The following is a 26870-nucleotide window of genomic DNA, read 5'->3' on the forward strand; positions in this document are numbered from 1 at the left end:
AACTGGCTTATACACAACCTTGGACTGTAAATGTAAAATCTTCATGGTTTGAATATATATTTATATATATGTATTCTTATTCTTGATATGTTTAAAAATGTTTAAAAGGTCCAATGACCCGGGAAAACGTGATGTCGAAATGAATCTCGACCATGCACACCCTCACGCTCCAGCCTCAGGATCGACTCTTCTCCCACGACCGATCGCGTCATTGATATCTTTGATTGCCCAGTCAAGCTCACTATCTTTGAGAGTGGGCACATTCTTTGGCGGGGCAGCCCTGGATGGTGCGCGAGCCACGACTTTAACCGGCTTGGAACTGAGCCGGGCTTTGGTCGAGGGGATCTTGACGAGGGCAGGACGAGATGTCGCGATTCGTAGTGGGGATGAACACGGTAGGACAGAAGCGGAGTCTCTCCTCGAGCGAAGTGTATGTTCCTAAACCCTGCAGGTCCGTCGACTTAGTCTCGATTAACACCCCCCTAGTTGGCGACACTCCACACGACGGTGACCTCGGCATCTTTCTTCGCTGCTGCGACATTTCATTTCTCCTCGGCCACATTGTCTTCGGTTGCAAATCTCTCACAGGCACTTCTGTCTACTTTGGATGCCATTCTTGGATCCACCGAGTCTTCGAGGGCCATTGCGGCTATTATCACGCTGATTCGACGTGAGTTTAGATCCGTTGAACCTGGCGCAAGTACCCAGAATATCGGTGTCGGAGACCTCCTCATTGGCTCTCTAGGTTTCGCGCTATTGCAGCGTTGGGGTAAGAAGAATACTGAAAGGCATCTACGACAGAATGGCGGGGATGAGATTGTTTGGGATGTTGTCATCCTGGACAACGGCGCAAGAGCGGACGTGATCGGGTCCCATCGACTGCAATTCCCCGATCGCAATAATGAAGAGTTGGTGGAGCCTGGCAGTGCTTCCTTCGTGATGCCTGGAAATGGCGATGAAGCCTTTGATGTAGTCAAACGGTCGAGCATGTCTGATCCGTTTGGGCATCGTCTCTCTATTCCGTTGGATGGTCAGCAGCAAGTGTCCGATGAGGATATCCGCGCTTATATCATGAGCCAACTTCCTCAGGGCTGCCACGCATCTATCAGATCGGAAATCCTGACGGCACGAACGATCACAGTCGATGTCTACGATGATGATATGGCAGAGATCGCCGCCCCGCCTGGAACGAAAATGATAGAGGAGAGATTCCACCATGATCATGATTGTGGAGATACCAATACGACCGACAACCAGCGGCGGTTTCCCAAGCATACGGTGGTGTTTAGGACAGCCTTCAACAAATCCCAGAGCACTCAGCTGCGACCGTATGACGGCTCTGGAAATCTTGCTCTACCTGAGCCTGATCATCATAAACGGGCATTGCCGGACAACCCATTGTTCAATAGTCCGATGAAGCCCCATTATGATCAGTCGCATTTACATCCTGATGCCACACAGGGCATTGCTCCCAAGCGCCGTGGAACAACTCCCAATTTACAGAATGAATCTCCTAAGTCTGCACCTAGCAAAGGCACATTCACGAAATTCGCACAAAAGGTTAAGCCAGCTGTTCTGGAAAGGAATGAGGCCAAGCGGCCACCGGGAAAGAAGCAACCTATAGCCTCATCCGGGCCCTCGGGGATGACGAGTCCTCGTCTACCTCCCAGGCCTACAAAAGGAACAGCGTCTGTGAAGGAAGCGACTGCGCGAGAGACCTCCAGCAGACCTGCTCTCAAGAAGAGACAAACTGAACCTCTGAACTATCGACCGATAACCCCTGTTCCCAACCGGGGTTTACGAAGGTCGCCCTTCCCAAACTCTCCCCAAAGACAGTCACCACAGTCGCAAACAAAAAACGCCTCATCTCACGAAAGGCAAGTTTCTACGGGCTCGCAAGGGGGGCATTATGCGGTGCGAGAGGAGAGCCAGAAGTCGCTTCTCACTCAAACCGACACATTCCTCTCACGCCGTGGTGCTGGTACGCGTTCTGGATCGCCTGCCGCAGTCCAGACTCATGTTCGCAGCAGCAGCTCCATGTCTGTCACAAGATCGGAAGCAGAGGGGACTTTGTCTGCAAATGATAACCGCCCCAGCTCGTCAGCTATGCATCGCAGATCCCAATCATACACCCCCAGCCTGTATTCCTTAGCAACTGCAGGGTCTGAGACGTCGCTGCTGCTTGCGCATCGGCCTCGCAAGAGTGCGTATGAAGATATGGAAACCATCCAGGCGCTCAATCGTGATGGCTTTGTTCCCGGTATCTTTCCAAAGAGACACTTTGTGCAAAACATTCGCCGGTTCTGTCGGTTCTCCTCTGCCTCATATGGCTCGAATGCGCTCAAGGTCATGGGTGTTCCTAGTGGCTCGAAGAATATACCTAGTACGAAGTCAGACGGCCACGAGCACAGTGCGTTCTCAGAGAATGCAGGTCTGCCACCGTCCACCATCCTCCTATCGTCATTCGTCGATCCAGCTGGTGGCTCGAACGCAGCTGGTGAGACAGAGACGGGCTTCCCACTAGTCCACTATCTTTCCATCGACCATGACTCCAAAGCCGTGGTTCTGACTCTACGAGGAACTTGGGGCTTCGAGGACATCCTCACAGACATGACTTGTGATTACGACGACCTCGAATGGCAAGGCAAAAGCTGGAAGGTGCACAAAGGCATGCACGCCTCAGCCAAGCGGCTCCTAGAGGGCGGCGGCGGTCGAGTTATGATCACCCTGCGCGCGGCACTAGAAGAATTCCAAGACTACGGCATAGTCCTATGCGGGCATTCACTCGGCGGGGGCGTCGCAGCCCTTCTCGCAACGATGATTTCAGAACCCAACCCTTCCACAACAGGTACATCGTTCGTAACAGCCTCATACCAGCCCGCCACTCGTCCCCGTCTCTTGACCGCAGATAGAAACCCCAATATCAATGCCCTAGACCCCAGCCCACCAACCTATACCCTTCCAGCGAACCGCCCAATCCATGTCTATGCCTACGGCCCGCCAGCCGTGATGTCCCCCTTCCTCCGCCTCGCCACGCGAGGCCTAATAACAACAATCGTCAATGGCTCAGACATAGTCCCCAGCTTGTCGCTAGGCATCCTACACGACATGCACACAGCGTCACTATCCTTCAAAGACGACACCACAGGTGCCAAAGCACACATCCGCCAACGGGTCAGCGATTCCCTCCGCCAAAGCATCATCCACAAATTCTACGTCAACCAGCCTCCGCTGGTCGTCAATGCGGGCGACGGCGTCGGTGAAGACGCCTGGGCCTGGAAGACGTTGAAACTGCTACGGGATGAGATGCGTGCGCCAAAACTCATGCCGCCCGGTGAGGTTTTTGTCGTTGAGACGATGCGGGTTCTACAGCGGGATGCGTTTACGGCACCAGAGCTCGGGGTCGATGGGTATCCGCGTCTTGGGAGACCTGCGACTCGCGTGCAGATACGGTTCATTCGGGATATTGACGCTTGGTTTGGTGAGCTGCGCTTTGCTGGTGGCATGTTGAGTGATCATAATCCTGCGCGGTATGAAACTAGTCTTGCTGCGTTGGTGAGGGGGGTTTTGGATGAGTAGACTTTGGAAGGGTTTGGGTATTTAAGAGCTTATGTTCTATATTCTTTTGGATTGGCGTTTACTGGCGGGTTTTATTGGGCAGATACATTTCTCTTTCTTTAGTTATTCGGGATTACTTCCAAGGTTATGTTGGTAATGATGTGATGATGCATAAATCTAGGGCATAGGTAGATAAGAATGACTGTGAAAAGGTTAATGTCCTGAGCTCCTTTCATGATTTAAGCAGTCCGAACGAGAAGCACTGGGCGCCTCGGCGAGGGGCAACAATTTGTGGCTACTAAAGAACAAAACTATGAGCAGTACGAAGACCGCTACAGGATAACCGAACAGGGAGAATAAATAGTCTTCATCATAGAATGTACATTGAGAATCGTTATTTTATAGTGTATAGAACCGACCCATCTAAACCAAACGGGAATGCGATAGAAAGAATCAAAACCAAGATCCAGGGTATCACGGCATCACACACAACGCCAAACAAAAGAAATCCCCACCTGACAAAAGAAAAAACACCCTCTACAAAAAATAATGACAAGAATCAGAATAATACCGAGACAACAAATCCACCACGGCTTATACAACAAGTGCAGTAGCAGCAGAAGCAGGGCCTGGGCGACCAGAGTGGCAGCCACGCTCATGGCGCTTCATATTGCTGCGGACAGAGAAAGCCTTACCGCATCCAGCATGCGTACAGCGGAAGGGCTTCTCGCCAGTGTGGGAGTGGGAGTGGATGCGCAGGGAAGAAGGGCGCGAGAAAGCCTTGTGGCAGGTACGGCAGATATAGCGGTCGTGGTTCTGCTGGTACGGGGTTGAGGTAGAAGGCGGGAAGTAGTGGTGGTGTTGCCAGGCCGGGGTGACGGGAGAGATGAGAGCCGAAGACGAGTGGGAGTGCGGCTGCTGCGTCTGGACCTGGACAGTGGGCATCTGGGGAGCTGATGCTGGTGTCGAGGGCTGGAAAGAGGATGTGGTTGGTGGGCGTGGGTAATACATTGGCTGTTGGGGAGTGTCGATGGGAGATGTGTAAGATGAAACGCTGGGCGCGGGCGAAGCGTATGGTGCTGTGTTGCGGGGGGTGTGGATGGAGCCGTTGCTGGAGATAGAGGAACGGTGTAGGTGATGGTGGTGCGCTTCCTTGTGAGAGAGCGACTCCACGGGAGATGTGCGGCGATGGGCGTGGCCGGAGCCGGGGCGCAGAGGTGGTGTTGGGGGCAGCTCGTAGGACTGGACCCGAACGTGGCGCTCACCGATAGATGGTGAGAGACGTTGGCGCTCTGGGAGGTATGGGGTTAGCGAGGATGTTATGGGACTGTAGTATAGTTGGAAGTACTCACTAGCTGAGTGCTGAGCACTATCGGCACCCTCAAAGAGAGATGAGATTGAGGGCAATGAGACCTTAGGCTCTTCAGCTGGCGGCGACAGAGGCGGCGAGCGCTTATAGTAGCTGGACTCGAGAGGAGTATATACCGGCTTGACAGCCGTGCTGTGAGAGAGGAGATTCGCGAGATCCATTATGAAGGAGATGTGTTGGAGAGGTTTGATCCAGGTTCGTTTCGAGTTCGGCTTTGTTCAGCGAGTGGGGGATGCCACGAGGTTTATACCTAGAAAGCAGGCGGGCGGCTTTGAATGATCGCCGGCACAGGCAAAATTACGATTTTCGTTACAACATTTTTCATTATTCTTTTTATTTTATTTTATTTTATTTAAATTGTATTTTCCCTTTTTTTAATTATTTTTAATGAGACGCAGTTGGCTCCAAAGCTTAATTTAATTGATTTTTCCTAATTTAGGTTTAATAAAATTCAATTTAAAATTAATCTAAGCAAAATAAATAATAAATATTTCTTTTCGGAGATTAACGTGGGGGGAATGACGATTCACCCACGCGAAGATAGAAGCCCCGACCTTCCAGCCTTGTGGGATGTGCAGCACCCTAAACCCAAATTGGGAGGCGTAAAAACCCCGTTGGACGATTGCACCTCGGCTACGGTTAGTGCAGATCCTGCTAGACCTGTCACATATCGCAAGCCACCCCATAAACGGTTGATCGATCACGGATCTGTTGATCTGAGACAGTGATGAAAGATGAACGGTTGTATAGGGGATAGACATTGATATAATCATTCTCGTTGTGTCTCCCTTCAAACTATGATAATGATACAATAATATAGGTGTAAAACCCGGGGGATACCGTGGACGGTTCAGGAGATCATTTTGTCGCGTGGCTATGGAGTAAAACGGCGCGAGCGAAAAGGGAAGGTCACAAAGGGATGGCACTAGTCCTGTTTGGGCCACAGCTCCGGAACCTTGGAATCGTATTGACACCTGCGCTGCTTATACGTCAGCCAGGGTACTCCATTCGTGCGTTCCATGGTTCCGTGGGTTGGGTCTGTACTGTGAAATTTAATTTAATCTATTAATTACCATCACCGCTGCAATTCATCCCGGGTTGTCATCACCAAGGGCGGCTTTAAGCGCTTGGGGCGAAACCATAGGAATGCCTGAAACAATTATTAATCCATGGCACTGAACTCGCTTACACAAACCTTACAGGCACAGTGAGCAGAGTACATGGATGTATATAGGTATATCATACATGGAAAAAAAACTTGTTTTCCCTCCCACTCTGGTGCATGATACATATACAATATCCAGTTAATCTACGGCGTACTATCTAGTCGCTGTCCAATCGTGGATCTGAGTTGGCAATGGAGGAAAGGGAAGATTGCTCTGGCATTTGAAACCCTATACTAATACTAACTTGAGAAGGCGAAAAGGCCTAGAGTCGATCCTAGACCTCGCTCCTGAAGATCATTCCTTAAAAACCGTGGAACTGAACTGTAGCTACCTGCGAAAAACGAGTTACATATTGACACGATCGGCGTTCTGGAACATTACTCCTATTACCAGTTTACCTCTCATTATCTTCGGCCGTGCACGATTTCTGCACAGGCGCGACTAGGGATTGGCCGTTAGGGGTGGATTTGTCCCGGCCTCGTGGAAGCGAGCTCCACTATTTAGCCCTTTATCAGAGATCGCCGGTGACGGAGATAATATCAGGGAACGGACTGCACAAAATAAAGTAGATGGCAATTGGATATATCGATTATACATACATATATGTTCATTTTGATTCATAACTCACTTCTATACTCCGTATCTCACCCGACAAAATCCTTATACAACAACATAATTATTCGATTTATTATTACTATTCAAAAATGGCTCGAGCGTTAGGATCGTCCCGGGCCTACGGATGATCCCCCCCCTTGTCGGCACTTGGTTCGGATCGCCTATCCTCAACTGAGACTGGTCCCGGCCTTTGTATTCCGCGGTCATTGATTGGGCCTCCCTTGGTTCGCCTCAGGGTAAATGGATATTTGACCCTTCATATTCACCTCACAAAGTCATTTAAGTCATGAGCAGTCCACGGGTGTCATATAGGAAGTACATTTTAAAGATCTTCATTCTGAGAAGCTTCACGCTCGGAAGCCTATTTTTGCTTTTTTTTTCCTTTTTTTTTCTGCCATGAAACCGGGAGAAGTGTGGTCCGCTCGAGTCTCGAGCCTCGTCCCATGGGTGCGATTTTACGCTTTACGTTTACGTTTAGGCTTTTTTTATTCGAATACTAAACGAAGAGTTATTTTTGCCCCTTCCATTTCACTATATTTATCCCCAAGCCACGCACACATTCTATTTTTCCAGTCAACAATCAATAGTCTGCCCAGATGGTCGATCTGACCGAGGAACATCATATTGAAGGTGATCGAGCTATCCTCTTTAGGTCATAGATCCGGGTATGTAGCGGATTCAGCCGTGATCGCTGATCGTTTCTTGATCCTGGGGCACTGGGCCCATGCCACGCGACTGTCTCACCCCTTTCTTCCCGAACACACAGGCTTGTCCAGGTCGAGTTAATGGTTGCAAATCAGTGGGGCGGAACATGTCCAGCCACGCGAGGAACTTGGATCTTCGCAGATGTGATCTATTATATAATATCATATACCCCCTACAATGCATATTCAATACGATGTCCACTGCAGAATACTGGTTGCCTTGCGGAATGGTTGAACACATGGCACTTGCATATCCATGCGCATTGTATCTGCTGTATCACATATCACATCGTGTTGTGTTTCATCAAGGGAAATCCCAAACTATAATTAAAATTAAATCCCCCAAGCGTTAACCTTGAGGGAATTCCCAAAGTTAAAGTGGTTTTCGTTCGAACATACCTAAACCTATTCCAAGGTTGTAACCCGTGGAATTTTAATTACCTAAATCTGTGTGGATACGGAGACCACTATGAATTCTAAACCGCCAAGTTTGGTGCACACCGATCGGGGATTGGTAGATCCGATCTTACGCTTGTACTATTTGGGAAGGTGCTTCTATTGGACGGTGGGCGCGCTTGGTAATGCAAGTGCCACGCATACAATATGCACTTTCTTTTTTTTTTATTTGTCTCCATTTCACGTGGCAGCAAGCCCTAATCGGGCATTCAATCCGATGCACCTGTCTACGTCCGATCACTAGAATATCCACATGGGATCTTCCCGCGACGAAGACTGCAGTAGTGTACATGTTACATGCTATTTATGCAGGTATTGAATTATTGATAATTAGATTCCCATTAATATGACCGTGTCGAAATGACTCCTTTCATTTCCATCCTCATTGCCAAGCGGATAATTTCAAGGTTCATCCGCCATAGCTGCATGTATAAAAGTCTACGGAGTCCAATACCTACAATATGTTATATGGATAATTCTGCCACATAACCTCCTTCCTATTCGGAAATGATTGGTGGATTAACTAACGAAGATCCAACTTCAGGGGGATACAATTATACATAGGTAACCGATGGCCATAGCTCCTGCTGACTCATCCAATGATCGCCCGCCATCGCTAAGCGATGACTGTTTAGGGAGTGTCTCCGATGCGGTCCTCCACGTAATGTCGATATTGTTATGCGTTAACTCGTATTTCACCCCTGGTTTATAGAACCTACTGCATACTACAGAGTAGAACGCATGTTATCGGAATATTGGTTGGAATCTAGATTTAGATGAGATACCTCCAGGGCTGATCTGATGATGTCTTCAACTCGTCATGAATTTCCTTGTTTGGCCCGGTTAATGGCCACACGGAGTAATATTGCTGCTGTGGAAACTTTTTACTTTTTATTCATTTTATTAAAGGATGGATTGCTCCTTCAGGATCCAATATCGGACCGTCTTTGATCCTTTTCCAGCCCCCAAAAAATGAGAAAAGGTTCATTTCTACACCGTAGATTCTCATCAGCGTATCTGCCGTATAGCCAGCCGCATCCGCCTCCGTATCCGCACCCAGGGCACTAAAAATCAGGGGGAAAGTAATAATAGAACATCAATGCCAAAAAGTAAAAATAAAGACCCTTGGTTATTCTACTATGTATATAACTAGATGTCAAACGAGGGATGATCGACAGCGATCACCTACAATATACGGAGTATGTATATGTTCGGGTCGAAAGAGGTGGATCTAGCAAAAAGGGGGCTGCTTTCACGGAGTCGGGCCCGAGGAAAAACACTTAATCTGGAATCAGGGCTACGGTACAATCCTACCGAAGCGTACTAGTCCCAGCTAGGTGTACGGAGTATCGCCGGAAAGGGTATTAGGCGAGAGACGGTTGGAACCCGACATGTCTTAAGTGTGTGAAACAATGACCTGTTCGTTAAGGGCGATCACCAAAAAATTAGAGACCTTACCGGCATCCTACCGGGCGTACAGTTTCCCGCCTCGGTATAACCCCCGTGTGATCGGCCGTGGGGCCCCTAGCATCGGGTTACACTTCTCTGTTTCTAGCTCCAAACCTGCGAACTGACCATGTCGTGGGTTCCATAATTTTGCCTTGGAAAAAGAAAAACGGGGAACATGGAGCAATAATAGAGTAATCATGGAGCTGCGCCCATGCGCTTGATGGCTATTTTAGGGAGGTGATACCGAACCACGGTCATGATCGTAGATCCAAGTTATGCTCCCCCTTTCACTTTCACACCCATTCTCAGCGCATCGCATCGGTAGATCCAGACTACTTTTGACACCCGATGAGTCTATGTCTCTGCTACAGTACTCCGTATGTATCTGGATACCCGCGCTCTGCGCTCTGTTCGCTCCACTGGAGCTGTGAAACACCCGAAAAACATCCCTGCGCTAAACTCATGAGCCATATCCAAATGAAGCCATATACCCGCGCATAGTCGACGGAATTGTCTGATAGTCCTCGATAGTCGGTTTCATTAACTCGAACATATTGACTGTTGCCTCGGTCCTCGCCTACATTCAACCTACGTACTCCGTACCCCGTACATGTACTCCCTATGGAGCACATACTCCATAAGACTCTGAAGCAAAAAGGAATAAAGTTTAGTCTTTTGATTACTTTGATTAAGTTCCTGCCTATTCGGGTACCATACTTCCACCCTCTTCCTTTAGCTTTCTATTTTCCCACTCTGATCCTTCGGGGTTGGTTTCGGGTATTTGTTCGGAAGAATTCATTGTTGTAACCGTTGAGATATCCAACCCGATGACTCAAGATTATGTGATTCCGCGGGATCCACCACATATGCGCAAGTATGCAAGCAACTCCGGACATCCTCCGTACACACACTGGGGGAGGGGAGGGGAGGGTCCGATCATACCCAGCCTCCCAGGCACATGTCGATGGTAACAATATACATACGTGACCCAATGCCCATCGCATTGATCGCCTCACTAGGATGTAATGCTACTGCAATGTAATTTGCCAATAAGAAGTCTAACACACAGCCCTGTCCTTGATTGTCTACATATATATTTGCAGGGTACATATATATAGAGTTTGGACTGTACAATTGTGATTATCGAGCCGGGACTCCGTTACTAATTCGGTCATTAATTCGGTCACTAATTGGGTCGCGGAGAAGACAATCCCTGAGTCATCCCTGTCAGAGAGGCAATCCCAATGTGAACCTTGTACAGCATGGAACGTACGTTGTAGTGCATACGTTGTGGTGTGGACGCTAATGGTAGATCTTGGGTGATCGACGTGTGATTTTCATGGTGTTGTTTTATGCCGGCAATTGCTTCTTCCCTTGTGCGGGGATTGGGTAGGAGAGGTATGTATTTTTGAGCTCATTATTATTAAAGCATTACTCCGTGTGCCATTGGATTGGTAGACAGAAGTCTGTGAGTGACTAAAGTAGTAGATCATCCTACCGTTGCATTCCAGGCTTTTACTTTTTTGGGAGGGGGGGTGCCCGGTGCCCTGGGGTTTTGTTGGCGGTTATACACCCTTGTCTAGTTCACCTCGCCACGCCATCCATTGGGTCTCCATATGCATTTAGGTAGCATGTATTATTGGATACAGGCCTGGCTTAGGTCCCATATTCTTGGTATTGTCCTGCGCCACATTACAGGATCGGAGCCCTCAAAACAAGTAGAAAGTGGAAAAAGGGCTTGCATTGTACTCCGTACATCCTCTATTATATGCAGTTACAAGGTACAAGGACAAGGTACAAGGTACAAGTTCTCAATAATATGTCCAGGCTGCATAGGCAGTCTGCAATATACAAATTTCCAAGTCATCAGGCCGTCCAGATCTGAATATGCCGGGTGTGGCCGAGATTGTGTGACCCTGCGATGCTACTGAAGTCTCACTGTCCGTGGCACTGTCCGTGGCACTGTCCGTGGCACTTTACTTTGTACAATATATACAATATATGGGCTGTTTGGACATTTTTTCTTTTGACCTCTATGGGGTAAGACCTCAAGCCACGTTATTGGGGGCCGTTGGAAAGGATCAAGCAACAGAGTGACCAATGCGTGGATCTGACTTTTGGGGGCCGTGCAGGATTCCAAGCGCTATGATGCATCACCTGGTTTGGTATTGAAATGTGATGTACTCCGTATCGTCTTTGTAGGGGGAGTGACATATTAGGGGTTTGACGTGACAAGTGACCAAAAGAAAAAGAAAGGAAAATAGAAAATGAAAAATGATACACATCTTCATGAGACATATATGACAACATTGCATCGTAGAATATCGAACCAATCGACCAAAAAGCAGCGTCGATCAACCCCGTGCAGTAATATGCATGGCCATCTCGATAGGGGATAGGAAAAGAGTAAAGAATAAAAACAGTTGAAATGTATTAGAGTTGATCTTAGCGAAAGGAATGCATAGCCCATTGGTGTGCAATCCTCCGGTGATCGACCGCAAATGTCGATCTGAGCTCTCTCTTTACGAAGAACAGGTTTTGGTTTTCTTTTCGTAAAGCGATCTATTTCTTTTTCGGTCAAATCGTCCGATCCAGGCATGACTGAGAGTCCCTTTTTTTTTTTTTTTTTTTTTTTTGTTTTTTCGAACTTGCGAGGTAAACCCCGGAAGAAAAACGGAAATGGTTGTGTTTGACCCTCGACCTCTTTGACCTCGACCTCTTTGACCTCTTTGACCTGGGAAAATTCCACTCAAGTCCACTGCGGCTCCCTTTTGGCCCCATATGCATGATCGGCCACTCCGTGTCTGTGCGAGTGCTTGACCCACGTCTGGGAGAAGTGTGATTTATTCATATGTTCTGATCTTTTATCAAGTACCTAACAACATATCATAGAAGGAAAAAAAAAAAGGCCGACCATTATTAGACTCCTTTTTCTCTGAACTGAAACCAGAAATCTATGTACTTATGTAGCCTGCCCGATGTTCATCCGGAAGGCTAAAATCCGGTTAAACGGTTAAACGGTATTGGGTATCGCAACTGGAGAAATAAACTGAACCCCCAAGAACTTCGTTAGGCATAGACATCCACTTGGCCACTGCTTTGCATGACTTCAGATGGCCCACTGGTAATCGCACTGGCGGCCACTGCCCTCATGTTTCGAATTGCCTTCTTGAATTCGGTCTTGTCATAATCTTCCGGCATATGCTCCCCACTGTAGATGCAAAGCACGCGCATACCCGGCTTGTAGGACAGTTGTTCAAGCAGCTTCGGTGTAATAAGGAAATATTGGCCACCCCCACCGCCGCCGATGGGGTTGCCATTCTCGTCGGTATCCTCGGTCTCGCCCGAGGCACAGGCAATGTCTACCAGGCGTCCATGAACCATGCGCTCGTTTCGCGGGTCCATGCCTTGATTGATCTCATCGACCACGCGGAAGGGTGAGGCCGAGAGCGACTGGAGTGCCATAAGATAGAAGATGGTACTCACGGCTCGCTCACCACCAGACTGGCGATGTGAATCCAAGACCGACAGCCCGGCGCCCTCACGGAACTGGACATGAATCACGATCGACCAATCCGCAAATTCGCTAGCACCAGGCTCCCCGTTGGGCCCAGCTTCACCTTCTGCTTTGCCCAAGGTGACCTGGCCAGCACATCCGATGCGGCGGAAAGAATCCGAGAAGGCATCGCTGATCTTCTCGATGAGCGCTTCCAACCTGGGCTCCCAGTCCTTGCGGATATCTGCGATCGCGTTGCCAAGTTCCGTAAGTTTGTTCAGGAAGTCGGCGAGTTTAGAGCGCAACTTCTCAATGGATTTTTCACGGTCTTCGAACTCCTTGATCATGTGACTACTGCCACCATGGGTGAGTTCCAGTCGGGCCTTTTCAGAGTCAATGTCGGCTTCGAGTTTATCCATGTCATGATCGTCGAGTTCTTCAAGTAGAGCTTGTGCGTCGGGTTGGTCGTGTAGTTCTCGGCTGATTTGCTGAGCTTTTTGCAAAACTGCTCTGGCCTTCACTTTGGATTCCCTCAATTTAACTGTAGCTTCCTGTGCCTCTCGCCTCTTTGCTTCTAGTAATTTCGTACTATCAATGTTGCGATGCCGCAGGGTCTGAAGGTCGGAAGTCGCCTCCAAAAATAGGACCTCGACTTTGATGAGCTCCTCATAAGCTTGGCGGAACAATTCGACAGCATCCTAAATCACGTCAGATGAAAGTAGACGGACATGTCAGTAGTGAACTTACGGCATATTCGACAGCGGCCTCGGCCTTTTGAATTGCAAATTCGTCCTGCTGGTTGCGAATCTCACGAACTCTCTCTCGGACCCCTTCAAACATCGATGTAATGTTTTGCAATTTGGCCTCTTGTTGAGCTGCAAGCTGTTAGACAAGTGCCAGATGGCAGAAGAATAAGAAATAGAACTTACAGATCTTCTCTGGGATTGCTCGGTATTGAGTGTGAGCTGTCTGTTTTGCGCTCTTTTCTTTCTCGATGTCTTTCTGTAGCACAAATTAGTATGAGGTGCGACGAAAGCAAGAGAGATACGGAAATTACCATTTCTCGCTCGGCCTGCTCGTGTTCTTCGCGTATCTTTAACACGGCAGCCTTCTCAGACTCAAGCTTGTCCTTGATGTCTTGCAGCTGTTCATTCCATAACGTGATGTTCTCTTGATGTTCACGCTTAAGAGAAAGGTCCACTGGCTGTGCAGTCCACACCTGAGCAGGCTTGATCTCTCGAACCCGGGTAGACGTGGCACCAGGTCCATACTCTTTACGTCGAGTCACCTGATAGCTTCTTTTCCCAGATACCCAGGAGCTCATCAGACCCTCCTCCAAACGGGCAAATACTTCATTTGAGATTTCACTAAGTCCGATAGGAGTCGAGTGTAGGTTCTTCTCACTGCACAGCATGGCAATGACAGGATCGGGCCCGACCAGAAAATCCCTTGCCCAACCATCGAATCCCAATCGGACAAGTTGATCGTTAGGCATTGGAGCCCTCATAGTATCCAATGACAGCGAGCAGGTGCGGATGCTAATATCATGGAGTCTCAAGGTTTGGTTAATCGCAAGTTGCAAGGTGCGGAAATCATTCTTGGTCTGCACAGTGAACGATGTGAAGTCTGTCTTCTGGAATAAAGACTCGACAGCATCGGCAAATTTGGGGTCGGTGATTGAGCATGTAACGATTGGAGGGCCAAATACTTCTTTCTCAAACTTGTTTTGGTTCTCAAGAAGCCACCTATAGGCCTTGAGCGTATCGAAAGATGCTTTCTGCAACTTGAGTTCTTGTTGGCCGGAGGCTGAGTCCAAGCTGCTCAGCTGGCGCTCGGCCTGTTGGATACTCCTTTGCACTTGCTGTTGTTGCTCTTGAAGGGGCTGCCGCTTGTCTTGGATTTCTCTGGCCTTGATCTCAAGCTCGCGTTTTTCGAGCCGTTTCTCTCTCTAATTTTGTGATAAGAATACTAGTCCAAATAATGGAGAATATAGGGTTTCCTACCAAAGTCTCGTTGTAGAATTCTGGATCGAACTCCACAGCCTCCTCTTCTTGTTGGCGTCGAAGTCTGTTGATAGCTTGCTGAGCCGATGCTGCTTCGGACTTGTGCCTTTGACCGCTCTTTTTTTCTGCCTCAATCTGATCATTGAGGTCCTTGATCCTGTTCTCAAATTCGTCGATTTTTTGGCCGCGTGTAGTGGCCACCCTGGATGCCTCGTCGACAGAATCCTTTCGGTCGTCTTTCACGCCGTTTAATCGTGCTATATAGGCCTCTTTGGCGTTGACTGCGCGCAAAATAGGCTCGTTTTCAGCTTGGACCCGACGATATTCTCGCTCGACTTCGGCTTTTGTAACCTTCAAGGCTTCGACGGCATTGTGATGTTCCTTGTACTCCACAATTGGACGGCAACGCTCAAGGATTTCAATTTTCCGCTTGATCACGGCTCTCTGGCGCATTCTTTCGACATCAGCTCTTTGCATCTCTTGGCGATTTTCCATGTTTTCTAGCGTTTCCTTGTCGTCACGGTTAGCCGTCTCAAGTTTCTTCTGCTCGGCTCTTAGTCTCTTTAGGGCCTCATGCCACTGGGTCATTTCCGGGCCAGCTGCTGCTCTTTGGGTGGAATGAAGAAGTTCGACCGGTGTAAGTGCAGCAAACTCAGCAACTTTATCCTGAGGAAGGAACTGGCAAAGATTGTCTACCTGGATGGCGAACGACTGAGCCAGTTTCAACACCTCGTTCTTAGAAGCAGGGACTCCGTCGAGTATGAATGAGCTCTTATTGCCATCGCGCTTGATGATTCGCTGGATGATGGAATTTTCTCTATTCTTGGGCGGTCCGCATAGCTCAATCTCAATTACAGCCTCTCGAGCCCCATGCTTCACAAACTCGCCCAGGTCTTTGGCACGTCCAAGATGCTAGAAATCAGATAAATGTCAGTATAGGGTGGATGTGCACGATATAGTCCGAGTCGTACCTGAGGTCCCCATCCCAGGCCTAAGCAGATGGCACAGACCAGGGTGCTTTTACCCGTTCCATTTGGACCAATGACCATGTTGAGTTTTGGTCCAGGATAAAACACTGCGGACGTGTAGGTCACGAAGTTTGTCACCTTGATCCGCACGATCGCACCCGGCTTATAGCCTCCAGGGCCAAGGCCATTGTGGGCTATCGCACGCGAGGCCTGAGAAACTGCTTCTGGTGATTCAGATCTAGCGCTATCCTCATCGCTCTCTGCTTCGCTTCCACCCTCGCTCTCGTCTTCAGGCTCCGATCCGTCATCGCTATCAGCGGGGTTCAAGCGGGGGCGTTTGTGATTTGAGGGTTGGGCTGGGGGAGTAAACGTAGGGTCTTCGCCTTCTTCATCCTCGCTGTGAGGTCGACGACGAGGAATACTGGGTGACGCCATGTTGGTCGAAACCCTCGAGTAGATGCAGAGGGAGCCTCATGGGCTGTCTGTGAAATTCGCTTTGTCCGGCCGTTCTTTGTTCAAGTCAGACGCGAGGGGAACGCGTCCGCGATCAATAGAAACTCCGGTTTAGGTAGGCGGTGAGAGCCTCGAAATGGCCAATTAGTTGCGACCAAACAGCTTCGACTTTGTATAGCACTCACCATGACTCCTCCGAATATCAAGCGGTTGATTTTAACTACTGCGGTCGTTTCTATCACTATCACCGGCACTCTTTATGGAGCTGGTCTTAAAACAAATCAAGAAATTGCCGAGGTATGAGCGAATCTATCTAGACCGAAGTTATCCGTTTATTTGCAGTCCTGTCATTGAATCCCATTTCAGATTTAACAATTTATACGATATAGACAGCAAAGCAACGGCAAGAATCGACGTTCGATGAGCAAACCAAAGCCCTCCAGGGTATGCGCTCCAACTTGGTCGCTCGGAGAGGCATAATTGAAAACCAGATACGAGACTTGGATGCAAGGATGCTCGAGAAGCAGCAGAAAGGCATCGGTGGTGATGATCAAGATCAACCGAGTGGAGGTCGATGAGCACTACGGATTCTTTGCCAAATGGAGGTAACAGACTTACAACTACCGTTTAATGCGAACCAACCCACGATGCAACTAGCACGCTCTGGTCCTCCGAAGGACCGCGCACCGTTTTCCATTCAGATACAAGGTGGCGGCTATCAACTAGGTCCGACATGGTCTTGATACCCACTAGTTACGCAACAAACTTCCTACCACACAAAGCGCACTTGATGGTGATCTTCGAGTATCGCATCCAGGCAATCCAACCATGGCCTGCAAAGTCTAGAAATATTGGACTCGCTTCTATAAATGAATTTGACAGCTTGTCACCGAGTATTATCGGTGTTTTCATGTACATAAATTCGAGTGTTATTGAAATCATCTACTACTTCTTTTATCTATAGACAAACTATATATATTTCCCTCCTACCCGGAGTCTGCAATGTGTTTGTCACCAGAAAGATTCCACCAGCGAGCTGAATATATATTGAAGTTCATCACAGGAGCGCCTTCCAATTTTCAGACGCTATGGCCTCGAGCTCGGTCCCTTTATAAAGCAACAGCCCAGAAGCCACTAGGACAGCCCGATGAAGCCAGGGGGACGCCGTTGGTCGACTGATATCGAAGCCAGTGGCGAAATCTCAATTGCCTAAGCCTCGAGGTTGAGTCGCTCCAGCAAATTATCCAGCTTCTCGAGCAAGATCTCATAGTTCATCGCATCTTCTGAGAATTCATCCTCGACAACCGCGCCGTCCAGAGTTCGAATCACGGAGGCATGGACTGGCGGCTCCTGCCCTTGACTGGGGATATCCTCGGAAACATCCAGGGTCTTCACACGTTCTGTGAGATTTATAACGTTTTCGGGCTGCTCGTCTTCTTCTAGATATTCCAGTAGCTCTTTTTCTTCCATCATCTCATCCAGACCAGCCTCATCGAATCTCAATCTAAAGCGCTCTCCAAGGTAGAACCGGATGTCATCCAGCATTTCAATGGAATCAGTTTCCTGTCTCGCCTTGATACGAGATGCTGATTCCTGAATCAACTCTGCAAATTCTAGGCTATCTATATGTGCTTCCAGTCGATATGCAAGATATCGAGCAGCGAATTCTTCCAATCGTTGCACGCGCGTCAACCACGCAGCCCGAACGATCGAGTAAATGTCAATGTCATCTTCGTGCGCCGTACCTCGAGTTTTCGCAGCCTCAGTCTGAGACATTCCAGCACTGCCAAGGGTGCTGATGACCACGGCAGCCTTTGTCTTCAGTTTCTCGATGAAGAGCATATCTGCGGCGAATAGGACATCGACAGCGATTTCTAAAGGGAAATCGGCTCTTTCGGTGTATAAGAATGTAAGAATAATTTCCAAGACCTCGGGCGAACAGTTGACGTCGATGATGGTCAGAGTCTCATTGAGGTAAGCTTCGCGAAACGTGGATGTGAACATTGCCTGGAAAAACTCAGATCGCAAAAGCATTGCTCGATGGCATGGGAAGATGATGGATTTCGGTGCCTCAAGAGTCTTCTCGTTTGCGGTAGAGATAGGGCTGAGCTCCGGTGTGTCAACTTCTGCTTCCTCTTCTTCCTCAGGGAGTTCATCCGCCCTCAGAAGAACATCAGCAAAGATTGCATTGCTTCGACCCCACTTCACTTCGCTCACTTTCGAAGTTTCCACCTCGAGCTTGTTCCCCAGAATATTCTCCTGGAACCACTGTTCCATTTGATCTCGGCCCTTGGAAATATCGTCGGTTCTTCTTTGTCTGGCACGTCTCCTATCCCCGCTATCAAGGATACTGTCTAGAAGATTGGGGATCTCCAAGTACTTGGAGATTCTATCTACCCCTGCAAAAGTCTCGGATTCCGTGAAGCCTGTCCCTGGTCCACTTCTTAGGTCCCGAGGAGCCTCCCCAAAGTACAGGTATTTGATAGCAGCACCGAATGCCTCCGGTGGAATGGTGCTCGGGAGATTCCATGTTGCAGAGTCTGGTGCCACGGCTAGTTTACCATAGAAATATGGGGAGCGTGCCGCGAGGATAAATTTGTGGAGGTGAAGCGATTCGTCGGATGCAGTCACAACAATATCTGACGTTAATGGAGACTCGCGGGTGAGAAGCGAAGTTATATGCGCGGCTAGCGGCTGGAGGGGATCCGTGGACTTGGAATAATCATACTCAAGGAGGAGGTTTCGTATCCGGTCGTTTAGGGCATTATAGAGACATCTATAGAACCACCATCGTTAATTATAGTCACTCTATAGAGAACCAATTGCTATTTACCTTTCACCTTGAAATGTGTCTCGCTCACAGAGCGCACCGGACTCGAGAAGAAGTTGCACAGCTTCATAATGACCACAGAGACTCGCCTACCAGTTCATGGTTATTATGTGGTACGCGGGATTGACACAGCCGATTTATCAATTTATTGTACTCACCAGGATCAATGGCGTGTAATCATAGGGATCACGAGCATTAACATTGACGCCTTCGGTGATTTTCTCCTGACAGACTTTCAGATCGCCCCGACGACATGCGCTGCATAGTTCGCGGAATGCCTCACTGAGATCTAAAGGGTTATCATCCTTAATAGTGCCCTCCTTAATCAACTTCTTCTCATTGACTAAGCTGATCTCCAGCTGGTCCTTCCGTAGCACAGTTGGCTCGTCCATCATGCAGGTTGCCAGAAACAACAGGTCGAAGTGGGATGAGGGCAAGCGGCAAACGGCGGGGGGGAAACAGGCTTATCGATAAGAATCACGTGAGTATTCAAATGAGAAGTCTAAATTAAGGGGTGTCCTATATTGTATAGGTTTGGGGGAGTGAATATAGTGATGTCGAGGTATTTGGAGGCTTGAAGTATAGAGAGATATATTCAAGTATACATAGTAACACGCCATTGAACTATAACAATCGTAATTGAACAAAGCTGTTTTGTCTCCTTCCGACCGTTTGATCGACCTCCCCCACCGCCTGCTAGGTTTGGGAAAGCGTCATAATCAACCGTTGCATAGCAACGATCCCCCAAACACCCATCTTCAAAGCTCCAATTCATATTGCCTTGACTCTTCTTCAAATCTTCAAATCTGCAGTTCGACTCTTTTTTTTTACTAACACAGGATCTTGTCTCGCACCGTTCATGCATCATTGACTCTCATCCTTCTGTTTCGTCTTCACCTTATTGTCCTAAACTCTACAGCAATCTGTAGCCATGGCGATTGCTTTGGCTGAGGCCGATAAGTATGAGATTTTGGACAAAATTGGTAAGTTCTGCGCTTTTGTCACCCAATTTATATTCTATATGGTCAAAACTAATCTTATGTATTCATTCAGGTTGCGGTTCCTTCGGGATCATTCGCAAAGTCAAGCGGAAGTCAGATGGATTCGTAAGTGTAGTGCATTGTTGGCATCTTGCAACCGGAACTAACCTCCACCTGCTCCTATAGATATTATGCCGCAAGGAAATCAACTACATCAAAATGTCGCAGAAAGAACGCGAACAGCTCACCGCCGAATTCAACATTTTGAGTTCGCTTCGTCACCCAAACATCGTCGCATACTACCACCGAGAACATCTCAAGGCCAGCCAGGACCTGTACCTCTATATGGAGTACTGTGGTGGCGGAGATCTAGGCATGGTCATCAAGAACTTGAAGAAGGCCAACAAGTACGCCGAAGAGGAGTTTGTTTGGCGCATTCTCTCCCAGCTTGTCACTGCTTTGTTCCGGTGTCACTACGGCTCCGATCCCGCCGAGGTCGGATCAAACATTCTGGGCCCAGCTCCCAAACCATCTGGTCTCAAAGGAAAACAGGGGCAAGTCACTATCTTGCATCGCGACCTGAAGCCCGAGAACATCTTCCTCGGCAGCGACAACACCGTAAAGCTGGGCGATTTCGGTTTGTCCAAGCAAATGCAATCGCACGATTTCGCATCTACTTATGTTGGCACACCTTTCTACATGTCACCGGAAATTTGTGCAGCTGAAAAATACACCCTGCGCTCCGATATTTGGGCGGTTGGCTGCATCATGTACGAGCTCTGTCAGAAAGAGCCCCCTTTCAACGCTCGCACCCATATTCAACTAGTTCAAAAAATTCGCGAGGGAAAATTCGCTCCCTTGCCTGATTACTATTCACCAGAGCTCAAGAACGTTATTGGAAGCTGTCTACGGGTCAATCCCGATCACCGCCCCGATACTTCCGCTCTAATTCATCTTCCTATCATTCGCTTGATGCGCAAGGAGAAAGAGGTTGTTGACCTCGGAAAGACCCTACGCCGACGTGAGGAGGTTGCTGTCCATAAAGTCCGCGAGATGGAACAGAATCTCGCCAAGAGAGAATCAGAAAAGCAACATATCAAGGCTGAAATTGAAAACATTGTCCGACGAGAGTGGGAGGTCAAAGCACGCTTGGAAATTGACCGCCAGGTGCAAAGCGAACTTGACCGACTCCGCAAGCGATTTGAGTCTGAAGTACAAGAGAGGGTTGCCATTGAGGTGAAGAAGTACAAGCACAACACTTCTAATAGCAACACCTCCCGAGATGATGTATTTCGTACGAGTACCCATGGCTCTGGGTCCTCTCGATCCAGCAATCAAGGTTGGCGGTCTTCTCGGTCTTCTGCCAACATGACAGACGACAGCGATACTACCCCCTCATCCAGCGCCGACATCAGCCAGCTGTCTCTGGGCTCTCCTCCATCAAATACCCGAAAGCAGCCAAAGAAAGAGACCCGGACGCCATTTTGTCGTTCCAAAACCGTTGTTGATTCACCGGTGGATGTTCAAATGGCCGAGCCGTCACCTATTTCAATCGCTTCGCTTTCCCTATCCCCTCGCCGCACTTCCGCCCAAGGAGGTGCTCGCAACATCTTTGCAGAGGCCGAGCGGAACAAGGCTAAGTGGGAGCCCACCCTAGCGTACTCCGATGACGAGGACGACACGCCGGACTTACCCTCCCCAACTCGGCCCAAGGTGAAGCCCGACCCGTTGAAGGCGCCTCGGCGACCTCTTCTTCGCCAAAACACCGCAGCTCTTATGCAGAAACTTACCACCCAACCCTCTCTATTTCCTTCTAGTGGTACTCGGCTTCCTCAATCTACGAGTGCATCGGCTTCCCAATCCGAAGAGCGCAGTGCAAGTGAGAGCAGAGCTAGATCTCCCCACCGCCGTCTAACTAAAATCCCATCATCTGCCAACCTCGCCGCCGATGCGAGCACCTCACCAACTCGCAAGAGTGCCTCGAAGCAGCAACCTCCCCCCGCCAAGAATGGGGGTGGCGGCGAAGAAATGTTCAAGGCTGTTATGCAACGCAACATGGGTGGCCGCACTCTAGTCGAACTCGCACAGGCGAGAGCTGGAGGCCGTCCGATGGATGAAGTCAAGCGTTGTGCCAGTGACTCGCGCGCTGGCGGTCCCACTATGAGCGTGAAATGCTCTGAACGTGATGCTCCTGCTATCTGGAACCCTGAACTGGATGAGATGCCTAGCCCCTTCCTTGCCCGTGGCAAGAAGGTTATCCGCAACCTGCGATAGACTTTCACAAAGATCAGATTTGGCATTTACTTTGTTCTTTCAGTTTGATTCCGGTTTGGATTTTTATGGCGTCTTGGTCTGGCGTGGATGGACTTTGTTTTGGATTGGAGGTGTTTCTTTTTTTTCTTCCTTTCTTGTTCTGTTCTCTGGATCAGATTTCGATGATTTGGTTTCCTTGGAAACCCTCAGTTTCCCTTATTTCCCACCGTTTTCAGGTTTCGCACTTCGCTTCTTGCCCATACTTTCCCATTATGTCACGGAGTTGGCCCTAATGTTTTCGGAGCATCCTTGCCACATGCAAGACACGGAGTTTGATACACATGTCCATGGCTTGTCCATGGCTCTTTGCCTTCGTTGGCTACACACTTACCTCCACGACTGGACTCTTTACTACTTTTCTTTTGTTGTTTATGCCGTCACGCCCCCTTCCTTCAAAGGAGATGATTCAGTCCTCTTGTACATTTATTTGCATTAGCCATGCATTCACTGTTGGATTTTTGTATTTTGCTTACTGTTTCTCTAAACCCTTAATTTATTACTCGCCGTATCCTTGTCCGTTGCAAATATGTTGCTTGTGGTTACGTTGGACCCTCCCCAGGAGTCCTTCACCCTACTTCTCGTTTGGATAATCTTTCTCCGCAACCACGATCTCCATGCCCATTGCACTTTGGTGTTTCAGGAAGTGTTCGGAGCTCTGGTACTATAATGCTTCAACGTTGGCTGCACATGCCCATTTTCATACACAAACGTATTTTGTGCATTCCAGACTTTTAGATGCTAGTCGAGTCATCCGTAGTGTTAGCCCTAAGATGCATAACCGGTACACTTAAATACTCTTTCGGACTGTACAAGAAATACACAACTATGCACATATAATCGAAATCTGTACCAGATAGGTGCATTGCATTTAGTGAAACTTTTTATTCAAAGGGTCGGACATTAAGCCCACGCCTCCTCATCTTCGACCTCTTCTATCTGAACAGACTTACTCTCCTGGTTAAAACGCCGCTCCTCTTCTTCTAACGTTAACATCCAATCCTCCTGTGGCGAATCGCTAGCCTGTGCTTCCGGGGCGGGGCCGGCATTATACCCAGCTTTCTCAAGCTTGTCCATCTCTTCCGGTTCCAACAACTTTCCCTGTCCCTTAATTGACTGCTGTTTCATCCTGACTGCAGCCGGAACGAACTTCTTAGTTGCCTCCTGCCGCAGGTCCCGAATTTGAGGCTTCGCCTCGTAAACTGTCCTGGCCGCTGGAACCGCCGTTGGACGAGATGGCAGCGGGTGAGGACCACTGCGCTCAACGTTCTGTTCTGAAGGCACATTTACATCCCGTCTGCGCTGGTGCTGGCGCGGAATCGGTGGCGGTGTATCCCGTGGCATGGGTATCCTTCGTACATCCTCATCCGTGTCGCTGCTGTCACTGTCGCGAGGCATTCGTGTTTCATCCGAGCCTCGCCTTCGCTTCCCAAGCACACCATCGCCACCACCTCGTCTAGTACCATCAGGGTGATGGCCTCCTCTGCCGCCGTGATCGAACCGGGGTGCCTTGTCGCCAAGAGCTTCACGAGCCTTCAAAACGCCTCTCAAATCCTTCTCCAGCGCTTCAAGGAGCTCCTTATCTCGCGGCCGTAGTTGTTGTCCTGATTCCTCGGCTTCTTTGAAGCTGTTGATCTGGCGCTGAATTCGATCTGGGTTGCGGCGCGCAAGTTTCTCGTTCCGGCGCGCCAATGCCTCTGATTTGCCTTTCTTCAACTCTTTTTGTTTGTCAAGTTTCCGCTGCGCTGCGGCAGGGTTGACCGAGCGCTCTTTGTCTTTTGCCATGACGTCGTGTCGGTGTTGGGGTTGGTGTGTGGGTGGTTCGTAATTATCGGTGTGGCGTAACCTAGCTGCGAAAGCCGGTAATAAATCCCTCGGGCACTTGTCGAATTAATTCCAGAGATCGTAAATTAGGTACCGGCACAAACGTCCGGGTTCTGTAGAAATTGCCGCACGTGAAGGATATGGTTGGAAACAAGAATGCAAGGCGCAGACTAGAAAACAAAGCGTGCAATGAGGATAGCTAGGTTGTGTGTCTCACGGAATAACAGGTAAGTAGTGCGTTAGGTCGCCTCGACTGGGTTGATCGCGTCGGGCCGTCAGGTCGAGACTGCAGGTATCCGGGATTGGGATTGGGTGACGCTCATAGGCCGAATGCGAGGTGTGTCAGGTAAAATTGCCGGTTTCAGTCTCACAATATAGTCAGGTAAGGTTGGATGTGATAGTAGCGGCTGAGTAAAGAAGTTGAGGTCGAAGTTGAAGTTGGAATTGAAGTACAGAGCGGTACATCGACGGCAGAGTTCCAAGGTTTAAGCCCTCGATATTTTTGGCTGGCAAAAAAACCACTTCAGTCGCATATAGATGGTAAAAGCGGAGAGAAGGGCGGTGTATACATGAGCCCAATCAAAGTTAAGTTTCACCTGGTGACTGCCGTTCTCCGTAGAGAAAAGTGTGGAAGAGTGGAGAGGGAGCTACCATGGTTCGGAATTGGAACTACGACATTGTACATAGTACGGAGTACATCTAGTTAAGTTGATTTATACCTAGGTATATTTCGGAGAGCTTTAATATGATTAATATTATCATTGCATATACATGTATACTATTCACTATTGCTCTTGATTCTCTTATATTTCTAGTACGCATACTGCAGAGCCTCTTGATTCTCCCTCATCGAGATAGGTGCAGAGCCCAGCATCGACCTAGGTAGCTTCGCAATATCCAATATGAAAAAAAAACCATTGAAGAAGTACTTAAGGACGAAACCCAAAAAAATTTAAGGAATGAAGCCTCTAAAACATCAAAACAAGAAATACATCACCCACTGAATATTGCTTTTTTGGGGGATTTTCGTTCCATCTTCAAGCCCCTCTTTATGGGAGGTCCGAGGTATCATATTTCCGCCTGAGCCTGTGCTCCAGAATATATAAAAGAGAAATCTCACTAGCCTCTTCATCGGGGAGTGTACTGGCTTCCCTGGGGCCACGCGCTGTTTAGTTGCCGCCAAACTCTCAGTGGCTCACGCCTTCTTTTTCCGCCTCTTTTTCCTTTTTGATTTCTCCTCGTGAGGGAAAAAAAAGAAGCTCCCCTCCCCTCTTTAACCTTCAATAGTCGCATTTCCCAATCTGACTGGAGTATATCGCAACCTTTCCTCTCCACACCTTCCATCCTCCATCATGACCTGTGGTCCGTTTGGTCTCACATCGAGTTTGATCGGCGCCTCGTAGACTGTCGCGGTCGGAGCATGTCTCTGCCGGGACCAAATGTCCGTCTCAGCCTCGATTCCCGACACTTCGCTTGGCCTCACCTCCTCCGAGATCCAGATCCTCCGACAGCAACAGCAAATTGCCTTGCAGGGCGGCCATGCTGGCAATGGGGTGGCCAGGGGCAGAGGCACCGGAAGAACCAGCAATTCCAGCTCGCGGGCAACCAGCGCTGCCAGCAGCCAGGGCCGTTTGCTGCTGGACCCTATGAGCCTCCGCGCACTATCGCACCAGCTAGACAGCTTGCAGGCTCAGATCAGTCAGCGGATCGAATATGTATGTTTCCCCAGCGGTTCTTGGCCGCATGTCCACACTATCGGGAAATCACATTTCGTTGTTTTAGTTCTAACATGAGACATCCTTGCTAGCTCGAGGATCAAATGCAGCGCTCCATCCAAAACACCTACGACCGCGCGGGAAACGTCATTCGCAATGCCGATGCCGAAATCGCCCGCACCCGTGAAATCCTGGCTTCTATCGACGAGTTGGACAATGACTTGGCGAAGATCGCTCATATCCGCGATATCGTCAGGTCATTCCGTGGCCGAATCGAGAACCTAGACCACCGCATTGACCAGAGTTCTCGGCGCCGACGATGATACCTTCCCATATACAACCCCACCATATACTTCCAAATCCACACCTGTCTTCAAGCGCCCCGAAAGACCGTTTACGGTCATGCGTTTTGCACATCTCACTTTTACTCGACCACTGGATGGTTCGACCGATGCACACCTATATTTCTCCACACAAGTACCCAAACCAGAACATACCAAAGCCGACAGAACAAAAACAAACAAAAAAACTAGATATCGAATGTGTCCTCACGGACCCTTTTCTTTGAATGCGCGTCAGCCACCGTATTCATGTATGTCACATTTCATTGGCCTGGAGATCTGCTTTATGACACAATTGGCGGTAAGAACTGCATGCCTCGCGGCGCGATCGAGGCGAGACACCGGTGTTGAGCATGCGACCTCGGAAGGACTGCGGTATTTCCACGACTGCTTGAGCTCCACCCACGAGGGCCATGGCAACTCGGTTCCCACCCGGTACTGGAAATCCATGAGATTTGATGACTATCATGAAGGATTTTTGATGTGATTTGAAGCGCATAAACACGACCCGTCTTTGTATCTTCTTTTTTGATTTGATGCTTCTGCTATTTCCCCTGTTTTGATTCCCCTCTCTGCATGTTGCGTGTACATTGCTCTGGGTTTTCTTTTTTTTTTCTTCTTTTTTTTAGCGTT

At 48.8% G+C, this 26870-nt stretch overlaps 8 protein-coding genes across 8 annotated transcripts; 4 read left to right on the forward strand and 4 right to left on the reverse strand.

The window, feature by feature from the left end:
- Positions 1-139: 139 nt before the first annotated feature.
- Positions 140-3579, forward strand: N7537_004261 (lipase family protein; the record flags this gene model as incomplete). The annotated part of the gene is made up of 2 exons (XM_056895318.1): positions 140-430; positions 487-3579. 2 exons carry the CDS (start codon positions 140-142, stop codon positions 3577-3579), a joined length of 3384 nt encoding a protein of 1127 aa, XP_056755066.1.
- Positions 3580-4152: 573 nt separating this feature from the next.
- On the reverse strand, positions 4153-5088 carry N7537_004262 (C2H2-type zinc finger protein; the record flags this gene model as incomplete). The annotated part of the gene is made up of 1 exon (XM_056895319.1): positions 4153-5088. The coding sequence occupies one exon, from the start codon at positions 5086-5088 to the stop codon at positions 4153-4155; it is 936 nt and encodes a 311-aa protein (XP_056755067.1).
- Positions 5089-12386: 7298 nt separating this feature from the next.
- N7537_004263 (DNA repair ATPase SMC5) lies at positions 12387-16219 on the reverse strand (the record flags this gene model as incomplete). Its single annotated transcript, XM_056895320.1, has 6 exons — positions 12387-13511; positions 13561-13688; positions 13743-13815; positions 13871-14761; positions 14817-15728; positions 15788-16219. The coding sequence occupies 6 exons, from the start codon at positions 16217-16219 to the stop codon at positions 12387-12389; spliced, it is 3561 nt and encodes a 1186-aa protein (XP_056755068.1).
- A 204-nt stretch (positions 16220-16423) lies between these two features.
- On the forward strand, positions 16424-16815 carry N7537_004264 (uncharacterized protein; the record flags this gene model as incomplete). Its single annotated transcript, XM_056895321.1, has 2 exons — positions 16424-16534; positions 16627-16815. 2 exons carry the CDS (start codon positions 16424-16426, stop codon positions 16813-16815), a joined length of 300 nt encoding a protein of 99 aa, XP_056755069.1.
- A 631-nt stretch (positions 16816-17446) lies between these two features.
- Positions 17447-19459, reverse strand: N7537_004265 (ankyrin repeat and BTB/POZ domain protein; the record flags this gene model as incomplete). The annotated part of the gene is made up of 3 exons (XM_056895322.1): positions 17447-19013; positions 19071-19156; positions 19226-19459. The coding sequence occupies 3 exons, from the start codon at positions 19457-19459 to the stop codon at positions 17447-17449; spliced, it is 1887 nt and encodes a 628-aa protein (XP_056755070.1).
- A 414-nt stretch (positions 19460-19873) lies between these two features.
- nimA (serine/threonine protein kinase nimA) lies at positions 19874-22321 on the forward strand (the record flags this gene model as incomplete). The annotated part of the gene is made up of 3 exons (XM_056895323.1): positions 19874-20050; positions 20121-20173; positions 20234-22321. The coding sequence occupies exons 1-3, from the start codon at positions 19999-20001 to the stop codon at positions 22319-22321; spliced, it is 2193 nt and encodes a 730-aa protein (XP_056755071.1). The 5' UTR covers positions 19874-19998.
- A 939-nt stretch (positions 22322-23260) lies between these two features.
- Positions 23261-24142, reverse strand: N7537_004267 (WW domain binding protein 11; the record flags this gene model as incomplete). Its single annotated transcript, XM_056895324.1, has 1 exon — positions 23261-24142. One exon carries the CDS (start codon positions 24140-24142, stop codon positions 23261-23263), a length of 882 nt encoding a protein of 293 aa, XP_056755072.1.
- Positions 24143-25620: 1478 nt separating this feature from the next.
- N7537_004268 (uncharacterized protein) lies at positions 25621-26219 on the forward strand (the record flags this gene model as incomplete). Its single annotated transcript, XM_056895325.1, has 2 exons — positions 25621-25896; positions 25989-26219. The coding sequence occupies 2 exons, from the start codon at positions 25621-25623 to the stop codon at positions 26217-26219; spliced, it is 507 nt and encodes a 168-aa protein (XP_056755073.1).
- Positions 26220-26870: the final 651 nt, after the last annotated feature.

This window comes from Penicillium hordei, assembly GCF_028827395.1.
Source record: "Penicillium hordei strain IBT 12815 chromosome Unknown utg000002l_segment0_segment0, whole genome shotgun sequence".
Classification (NCBI taxonomy): Eukaryota; Fungi; Ascomycota; class Eurotiomycetes; order Eurotiales; family Aspergillaceae; genus Penicillium; species Penicillium hordei.